General features: G+C 36.0%; 1 protein-coding gene across 1 annotated transcript in view; it reads left to right on the top strand.

Moving 5' to 3' along the window:
* The window catches only part of LOC123877849 (large neutral amino acids transporter small subunit 1), a 40,109-nt gene extending 30,338 nt beyond the window's left edge, over positions 1 to 9,771 (top strand). Inside the window, exons 6-13 of the mRNA XM_045924771.1 lie at positions 1,939 to 2,032; positions 2,694 to 2,835; positions 3,529 to 3,659; positions 3,842 to 4,010; positions 4,867 to 4,960; positions 5,230 to 5,388; positions 6,107 to 6,162; positions 6,709 to 9,771. Of these exons, the coding sequence (XP_045780727.1) occupies positions 1,939 to 2,032; positions 2,694 to 2,835; positions 3,529 to 3,659; positions 3,842 to 4,010; positions 4,867 to 4,960; positions 5,230 to 5,388; positions 6,107 to 6,162; positions 6,709 to 6,711 (848 nt within the window). The 3' untranslated portion in view covers positions 6,712 to 9,771. The remainder of the gene's footprint in view (positions 1 to 1,938; positions 2,033 to 2,693; positions 2,836 to 3,528; positions 3,660 to 3,841; positions 4,011 to 4,866; positions 4,961 to 5,229; positions 5,389 to 6,106; positions 6,163 to 6,708) is intronic.
* Positions 9,772 to 10,279: the final 508 nt, after the last annotated feature.

Below are 10,279 nucleotides of genomic sequence, written 5' to 3' on the forward strand. Positions count from 1 at the left end.
ATTAAGTAGGTTAATATTAGTGTAACTTATTTAAATCAACTCTCACTCTCTCAACATCGATTTCCTCATTGTTCTTCCCCCTTCCGTTAATCACATGATGGTAGTAGTTATAATTCGATAGAGCCGGCTGCACGCACGAAAAAACATGACTCATACGGCGTTACCTCGCTCTGAGGCGTTCCATGTAAGGCTTGAAGTGCAAGCGAGAGCGCGGAACGAGCGACAAAGAAGCACAATCGGCCTTTGTTGTCACGTTCAACTATCGTCAGTAAACCGACTTTACAGACAACCAATTTTTTGGATAATAATGTTCCTAGATCTTGCTGCACGTAACGTTACTAAACAGAACCGCACCAGCGATTTTTACTCTCGCGATTTTTACTCGCGCGATCTATTTTCCGCGTACGGAATTTCACCTAGCCCGCATTGCGAATACGAGCCCCATCATACAACTCCATACTTACTGCACAAAATATTCGTGCGAATTTAACACCGCAGTACATTCAAGTCAAGAGTGAATAGGCAACTTCTAGACAAGCGCGCTCCATCTTAGGCTGCATCATCACTTGCTAGCAGGTCTGATTGCAGCCAAGCGCTATTCTAAAAATTTAAAAATCCTTTCGCATGACTTGCTTGCTTTTACATGAGAGCTTACCTGCATAAGCCAGTTTGCGCAGGCGTGTGGACGGCAACATGGTATCCTGCGCAGTTCCAAAAGCTGCTAAAGATTGGACTGCGCAGTTCTCGGTCTTATGCAGTTTTAATTGCGCAGGAAAGACGTAGCCGGAGCGTAAGATTGAGAAGCTTGATTAAGAAACTTCGAGATGCATACAAAACTAGAATAGGCACATACAACAATGCAATAAAGGCGCCTTTTCACATGAAATTAAAGAGCCCAGCGCGCACCGGATTGCCGCAATCATCTAATAAGACGCGTCGCTGTAGTTTGTCCGTTTGTCCCGCGCTCGCCGACGCCTTCCGAAACGAATTAGAGAAGTCTGGGTTTGTTGGCATGACATTCTGATGTCATTATTTCATGACTAATACTTAGGCTTATTCCGTGGCTTAACAACTCATCTTCATATTGTAAATTGAACAGTTGAAAAGAGCAACCGCCGAGTATATTGCTGGTTCTTCTCGGCATTCCGAACCAGTGATAAATTATTTTGACGATTCAAAAGCACTTGTACAAGTCTACTTGAATAAAAATCTATTCTATTCTGTTCTATTCTATTCATCATCGTGATCAACCCATCGCTGGCGCACTACTGAGCACGGGTCTACTCTCAAAACGAGAAGGGTTCAGGCCATAGACCACCATGCTGGGCCAAGTGTGGATTGGTAGACTTCACATATCTGTGAGAACATTACCGAGAACTTTCAGGCATGCAGGTTTCTTCACGATGTTCTTCTTCACCGTTAAAGTAAGTATGATATTTAATAGCTCAAAACGGAACTCCGAAAATTGAGGTGCGTGCCCTAAATCAAACCCTCGACCTCGCTATCATCGCTTATCTTGAATCTTATTAAATACTAGCTTATACCCGCGACTTCGTTCGCGTGGATGTAGGTTTTTCGAAATCCCGTGGGAACTCTTTGGTTTTCCGGGATAAAAAGTAGCCTATGTGCTAATCCAGGGTATAATCTATTGCCATTCTAAATTTCAGCCCAATCCGTTCAGTATTTTTTCGTGAAGGAGTAACAAACACACACACACACACACACACACACATACAAACTTTCTCCTTTATAATATTAGTGTGAAGTGTGATGAAAAATATGTAGTGGGTAGGTACTTAGTTATTTCTAGGTTTTGTTTCTCGTCACCTTTCGTCCTTTTTCGTAAAAAACTAATGCTAAAATACCTCTCCTCAAAACATTGGGCTATACTGTAAAACATTTGTTTTACATGATTACTGACTTACATTTTGGTTTCAGGCAAGGTGGAACATTTCACCTTCGAGGGCACCACAAGTGATGTTACATCCATAGCTCTGTCTTTCTACTCGGGTCTCTTCGCGTATAATGGATGGTAAACGACTATTTTTATACTTTCCAAAATTTACGCATTTTCAAATATTCTGGTGCTGGAGGTGATCCTAAAAATATAATTGTCTTTGTCAAAACATAACATGACCAACGCAACGTCTTGATCATTAACAGATTGAAATATACAAGGTGTTAGGGATTATACATAACATCCCCTCTCCGCAAAATTGTGTAGATATTGCAATTGTGAATCAATCAATCATCCTGTTTGCGTCCACTGCTGGACATAGGCCTTCCCAAGAGCGCGCCACCACACACGATCCTCTGCCTTCCTCATCCACCCACTTCCCGCTATCTTCTTAAGGTCGTCAGTCCAGCGCGTTGGAGGTCGTCCTACACTGCGCTTGCTGATACGCGGTCTCCACTCCAGAACACGTCTGCCCTAGCAGCTATCAGTTCTTCGGCAAATTCCAATTCCATTGCCACTTCAGCTGGCTAATTCGTTGCGCTATGTCGATCACTATGGTTCTTAGACGGATTTCCTCGTTACGGATTTTGTCCCTCAGAGAGACCTCAACATAGCTTGCTGTATAGCACGCTGAGCGATTTTGAACTTGTGGATTGTGAATTAAATCACCAATGTTTTCTACAAAAGCTGGTTTTGACCAGAAATATTATAAAGATCTCCCTTTGATATATTTCAGGAATTACCTCAACTTTATTATTGAAGAGCTCAAAGACCCGGTGCGCAACCTGCCGCGCGCCATCGCCATCTCCTGCGCACTGGTCACCGTTGTCTACACCCTCACCAACGTTGCTTTTTACACCACCTTATCTCCTACTGAGGTTAGTATGTCTTAGTTTTTCTAGATTTTGAGGAGTTAGAGGCAGAATCATGGAATGGGGATTTGTAGGATTTCATAAAACATTTAATTTAAATATTTTTAATAAAGCAAAGCATGAGTATCAACAAGTGTAAATTAAAAATTTATAACACCCCCGACAAGTGAAGGTTACAGTAACTAGAAAAGAGCTGATAACTTTCAAACGGCTGAACCGATTTTCTTCTATTATAGCTAAGAACACTCTCAATGAAGCCACCTTTCAAACAAAAAAAACTAAATTAAAAACGGTTCATTAGTTTAGGAGCTACGATGCCACAGACAGATACACAGATACACACGTCAAACTTATAAAACCCCTCTTTTTGGGTCGGAGGTTAAAAATAAATTAGTTTTCTAGTATCCGAATATTTAAATGTTCTTTAATGGAACATATCTATCTAGCTGAATCTGCTTTAATCTCTATCCATTTGAATAATTTGATTCACTGCCAAGTGGGGTATTTGAATTTTGATTATTTAATATCAAAAGTTTTATCTAATCCGGAGTTTTCGACACACTATTGTCTTAGATTGGCCATGCTACAAAAAAATTTATTTTTCTCTCTCTTTCTCCGCGAATTTTCTTGGAGTAATATTGCGGTTGTACTCCCAGATACTTTTGCAATAAATAAATAATTACATTTCGTTTGTTATAGGTGTTAGGTTCAGCGGCAGTAGCTGTTACATTCGCCGAGCGCCTGTTCGGCTGGTTTGCTCTCTCCATACCGCTGTTCGTAGCCGCTTCTACCTTCGGCGCTGTCAACGGAGTATTGCTGACTTCATCAAGGTCAGTTTATATTTTATCTTTACTATCTTCTGTATCATTTCACGTTTTTCGATTCAATAATTCACTTTACTTTACTTCCTTTGTGCGTCTTCCACGTTGTTCTAGATAAAATTACCCACATTCTTTGCAAATCTTCTAGATCGTTCTCAATAAAATAATCCACTTTTTTCTCGATCTTCTAGATTATTCTACGCAGGCGCAGCGCAAGGTCAACTCCCCGGTATGCTAACAATGGTGACCAGTCGCGCTACGCCCGCACCGGCTGTGTTGGCCGTAGCGTTATTATCACTCCTCTACCTCACTGTCTCTGACATATACGCTCTTATCAACTACGTTGGATTCGCCACTTGGGTATGTACATTTAAATTCATGTAATTATATAACTCTCTCTGCATCTTAACTCTTCTCTCTACTTGTTGTTGAGACTCGTGACTTCTTTTATTAAGTAACTAGAAGATGCCCGCGGCTTCGCCCGCGTGGATTTCGGTTTTTAAAATCCCGTAGGAACTCTTTGATTTTCCGGGATAAAAAGTAGCCTATGTGCTAATCTAGGATATTATCTATCTCCATTTCAAATTTCAGCCAAATCCATTCAATAGTTATTGCGTGAAAGAGTAACAAACATACACACACACACACACACACACACACACATACAAACTTTCGCCTTTATAATATTAGTGTGATGATTGGAGGTTACTTATACGGTAGTCTCTTAGATCACCCCTCATTCCTATAATACTACTAGCTGACGCCCGCGACTTCGTCCGCGTGGATTTAGGTTTTTCTAAATCCCGTGGGACCTCTTTGGTTTTCCGGGATAAAAAGTAGCCTATGTGCTAATCCAGGATATTATCTATCTCCATTCCGAATTTCAGCCAAATCCGTCCAGTAGTTTTTGCGTGAAGGAGTAACAAACATACACACACACACACACACACACACACACACACACACACACACACACACACACACACACACACACACACACACACACACACACACACACACACACACACACACATACAAACTTTCGCCTTTATAATATTAGTGTGAAGTGTGATTATACAAGTCATGCACTAAAAATTGTATTTTAATTTTCAGTGAATTAAATTTTAATGACTTTAGGAACCTTTGTCAGTTAAATTATTTTTCTTTAATTATTTTTTTAATTACAAGAAGTGATTTTTTTCTCTTATATTTACAGTTAAGTATAGGAGCCGCAGTGCTCTGTCTGCCAGTCCTGCGTTACACACAACCAAATCTAGAACGACCTATTAAAGTAAATTTGTTCTTCCCAGGTGAGAAATTTTTATATATTTAAATATTTAACATATTTTTATCACTATGTTTTGTAAAATTAATTTAATAATTTTTATAAAAGTTAAAATGTATTGGACTAACATGACTGCCTTGGGGAACCCCTAACAGCTTAGTAAACAGTAGGCACAGCATATTTTAATACAGTGGGGCCACTAAAAAATGTGAAATGAAATACTTAAATATTTTCGAAAAAAAAATCGATTACCACAAACATTAATTTTTTTTTCTTTATGGTTGTTGTTTTCAGTTGTGTACATAATCTGTACGATAGCTGTAGTGGCATTTCCCGCCTACGCGTCTCCGGCCGAGACCGGGGTCGGGTGTCTGATGATATTGACGGCCGTGCCGGTGTATCTGCTACTGCTGGAGCCTAGGACTAGACTGAAGGGGCTTGGAGCTATCACTGGTTAGTATATTTTGAGCCTTGTTTCACCTCATAACATACGTATATTTACATAAATTTATTTAATATTATACATTAATCTATATACTTGCACCTACATTCCTGATATTTCTTTTGTTTTTAACTAATCAAAAATTTTTTTTATTCACATCAACATAAGAGTTTTTTATCACACTAATATTACAAAGGAGAAAGTTTGTATGTGTGTGTGTGTGTGTGTGTGTGTGTGTGTGTGTGTGTGTGTGTGTGTGTGTGTGTGTGTGTGGTGGGTGGGTGTGTGTGTGCGTGCGTGTGTGCGTGTGCGTGTGCGTGTGCGTGTGTGTGTGTGTGTTTGTTACTACTTCACGCAAAAACTACTGGACGGATTGGGCTGAAACTTAGAATGGACATAGATTATACTCTGGATTAGCACATAAGCTACTTTTTATCCCGGGAAACCAAAGAGTTCCCACGGGAATTTTAAAAAACCTACATCCACCCGAACGAGGTCGCGGGCATCAGCTAGTTATAAAATAAACTTACATCTAAATTAAAACTAAAAACAAATTCTAATTTGTCTTCAAATAAATTGATTATTTATGAAATTTCACGCAAGGCGTTTGCGTTTATATCTATCTAAATGAGTTTAGTGAGTTGAGACAGCAGTAGGTACATACTTACAGATACTATGGATTATTTTAGAATGATGAGAAATATTTAAAGATGCGCTTTCTTATTCTAGATGCAGCAACACGATTGATTCAAAAATTAACGTTATCCGTTCGACCAAAAATGAAGGTAATATTATTTATGTCTTTGTCTTATAACTTTAGATACAAAAATCAACCAAATTCGAATTTGAAATATTGACTTAGGTACATAAACTATAGTATAGTGACCACTGGATCTTTGACTTTGAAAGGCGAAAGTTTGTGTGTATGTATGTGTGTGTATGCTTGTTACTCTTTCATGCAAAAGCTACTTGATTTGGCTGAAATTCAGAATGGAAATAGATTATACCCTGGATTAACACCTTTTTATCCCGGAAAATCTAAGAGTTTCCACGAGATTTCGAAAAACTTAAATCCACGCGGACGAAGTTACGGGCATCAGCTAGTATTTCCCAAATGGCTGAACAGATTTGAATATGCAATATAATAATATACCTACCCAAGATACCCCATTCATTGGAATTCTTATATCAACCCGATTGACACTGGCTAGAAATTTTTTGAAAAAAATTCAATATGTATCCTTTATGGTGCCATACTTTTTAGTTCACTTTTTGCTAGGGTACTCATGTTTTTAATTTTTTTTAATAAATTATAACTTGTTTTTCTCTAGTGAACTATACCTCAAAGGACCAATGGAGTATGCCTGTGGACATATCCGACGAAACTCAGTCAGTATTTAGTATAGACGTAAAAACACGTTAGACACGCGAGCTGTGTATAATATATACAAATTACAAACATATTACATTATGTATAGACATGTATAACTATATGTATAAATATACAAATCAAAATGTATAACTGTTTAACTAAGGTTGTATTATTAAGACGAAAATGCTTGCCAACTACAAAAAATCTAGGATTTTGTAGATCAAATATATTATTTATACGTCAGGGATTTGATTATTTAATTTGCGGAACGCATTAGAAAGTTTTAGCTATAATATATTTTGCACTCACCTATATAAAATAGTATATTTTATTATATTTTGTATGTTGCGGGTAGTTTGCGAAACTTTGATCTTAACAATGCGATTATCGCAATCAATCTTATTGGCTGATACTTTTGAACTCCAATTTTAATATATTTACTATGAATTACTATGCCGTATTCCTCATTCCTTAGAGTCATTACCTCTTCCATTAATCGTATAATGGTAGTGGGGTTTTGTGAGATAATTAGTTAGGTATATGGATTTTTTTTTAATTTAAATTAGGTATGACGAATTGTTTTTGAGGACCTCCATGGCGTAGTGGTGAATTATGTGTGGGTCTTATAAGTGGGACGCCCCGGGTTCGATTCTCGGAACCGGGAGTTTGTTTTGAAAATATCTTTATTTATATTCAACAATAGTAATATATACATTACTGCGGCGCAGTTTTTTGAGAGATAAGGAACTTATAAGGAACTTTTTGTGTCTTTAAATACTTATTTAAAAAAAAAACATAGTTTATGCCCTAAGAGGTAATGAGTAGGTATTAGGGTTCAATAAAATTGCAATAACCCTTCCAAGTTAGTCCGCTTCTATTTAATTTGGGATCATCATTTACCACCAGGTGAAATAGCAGTCAAGTAGGTTTTTTCCAATTTGCTCAGCCAATATCAATGATTGCGACGATTGCTATCGCTGTAATACGTAATATAGTGACTCTTGTATACATGTTAATATATTGAAAAAGTGTTTCGAAAATATATACATAGACCCTTTATACACAGTAAATAAGAAGTGATATTCAATTGAAAGTACAATAAATGACGTAAACTTTACTTTTTACACGACTGTCTGAAAAAATGACTGTAATGTTTTTAGCGTCTTTATCAGTTTTTTTTTTATTCCGTCATAACTTTTAAATGCCTGAACAGATTTGGGTGTATTGGGTATTGTTAGAATCCTTACACCATATCCCGAGCGACACTGGCTACAATTTATTTGAAAAAATTCAATATGGTGGCTGCATGGCGCCATTTTCAAACGTGAAAATTTATTTTTTTTGTTATTTGGCAAACCAGTCGTGTTTTATTTTTTATTTTTTGAGCAACATTTTATTGCTTTTACTTTAGTCGATTGGTCATTTAATAGACGATAGGTTTTGCAATTAAGTAGTTATTTTTAATTTAGTGAAAATATAGATCTTTTTCATTTTTGTGCTATTTTTAAGCTTTTTTTAAGTGCGTTTTTTAAAATATGTATTACCTATCAATGAAAACAATTTCTCAGAGGACAATATTTCATATTAAGCTGTAGCTTTTATAATTGTAGTTAGATTTATGATATTAATGGTTTGTATTGTAACTTGTATGCATGTAGATTGTTAAAGAGCAAATGAAAAAATAAATAAAAAAATGTTACTAGTAATCTTTGCGTCTAGCACAAAGCAAGAACAAATATTTGTGTAGGTATATGTATGTAAGGCGATTGGAATAAAAAAAGTTCACTATTAATTTAATTTAGACTGGATATTAATGGGGATTAGGGATGAAAAATGCTTAAATTCTCCATTTTTTTTAATGAATTACTATTGATAATATTACATTAAAATAATATGTCTCTTGTTTAGGACTTGGCCGAGCCACATTGGTTAAAAAGTGTAGATTCTTTCACATTCATTGAAAATGTTAGAATGTGCGAGAGAAAAGCAAGCTTAGCTAACCACAGCGCCTGTAGTATGCGCATAGCAATGCAAGCGAATTATCCTACCTCAGGTCCGTCATTTTTTGGATTTATCTGTGCGGATTTCAATTTTTTTTTACAAAATGGCTGTGTTTCCAATTTAAATTGTATGCCCAAAGACATTGCTAAGTAATATACATTTTCGCTAGCAACTACTTTATTAATTATTTCATAAGTAGCCTAGTTTTTATTTTTGAATCTTTTTTTATATTATCTGAATTATATTAACTATAATGACTAAGTCTTAGGGTTTTTGTACATACCTAATTAAAATTATAACATACTGGAACATTCCATTGAAAAAACTGCCATGATTCGAATTGATGAATTGTTTTTTCAAAAGATCTCTTTTGTTAATACATATTTTATGTATAATTTTATGTTTATTAAAAATAAATATTGTGTAAAATATTTCATGTTTATGATTCTGGGGGTTTAAGCCCCTGAAAAAATTGTGTTATTTTTGATGAAAAAAATATCTATGTCAATATCACTATATTTTTTAGAATTTAAATAAGTACAATTATTTGCTTAGGTATGTCCTACTACATATATTATGTTCCTTTTATAGGTCCGTATTAAAAAAGTAAATTACTCTAATATCTGATTAATGTTAAGTATTGAACCTACATGATCAGATATATTTTTAATTTTTTTAATCAATAAATTGATTTGTGATTATAATATATTTTGTGAATCGCAAAGTCATCTTAGGATAAAGTAATAAACTTAATGTTAATACATGCCATTTAATTTTACTTCTTCAGTTTGTAACACGGATTAAAAGGATAGTACTTGGGTATAATTTTAAGATGGGCATCTATGCAAATATATTTTTCATAGAGCATGTGCGTTCGCGGATAAGCATGGAGTGTTAGAATTTTAAACAAATTTCAATTATGGTAGGAATTGTCTTGTAAAAATGTTGTGTATCGTTGTTTCTGTTACGCGCTGTGCGTTGTCTGCAGACGCAATGTGACAATAATAAATTATTCAATACATTTTCTTCGTATTATTTTTATTCCCAGACCAAAAAAATATTCTTGTGAAAAGAGGTATGGCCGTCAATTTCAAACATTCCCGCTTTTATTTCCCGCCAATGTGTTTTCCCGCGTTTATAAGGTATCCTTGTTGCAACAATCATAGCCAATAGTGAGCAAGTATTGGCCAATCGGAGGTGATTGCGATCGTCACACTGTAGAAGTCACTTTGGACTTCGTCTGTGTTGGTGTTAGCTGGCGGGCATGCTCTGCCTTTTTGGAGTGTTTTTTTTTTTGTTAAAACTGACTGAAAAGCGCTCTAAAGGGGTGTTGTGCGTGTGTCGGCGAGTGCCGGCACAGAAGGGTCCATACTTGTATATTTTAACTAACTTGTTACAAATAACTACAAACTTGACATTGGCTAATCTTTGTAAAGCCAGAAGAGAGAGGAAAAAAAAAGTCACTTTACCGAGCCCACGAATGTCAAATACAGACCTATGTAGATAATCTATGGACAGCTAGATATTCA

Source organism: Maniola jurtina, chromosome 24, assembly GCF_905333055.1.
Source record: "Maniola jurtina chromosome 24, ilManJurt1.1, whole genome shotgun sequence".
NCBI classification, from domain to species: domain Eukaryota; kingdom Metazoa; phylum Arthropoda; class Insecta; order Lepidoptera; family Nymphalidae; genus Maniola; species Maniola jurtina.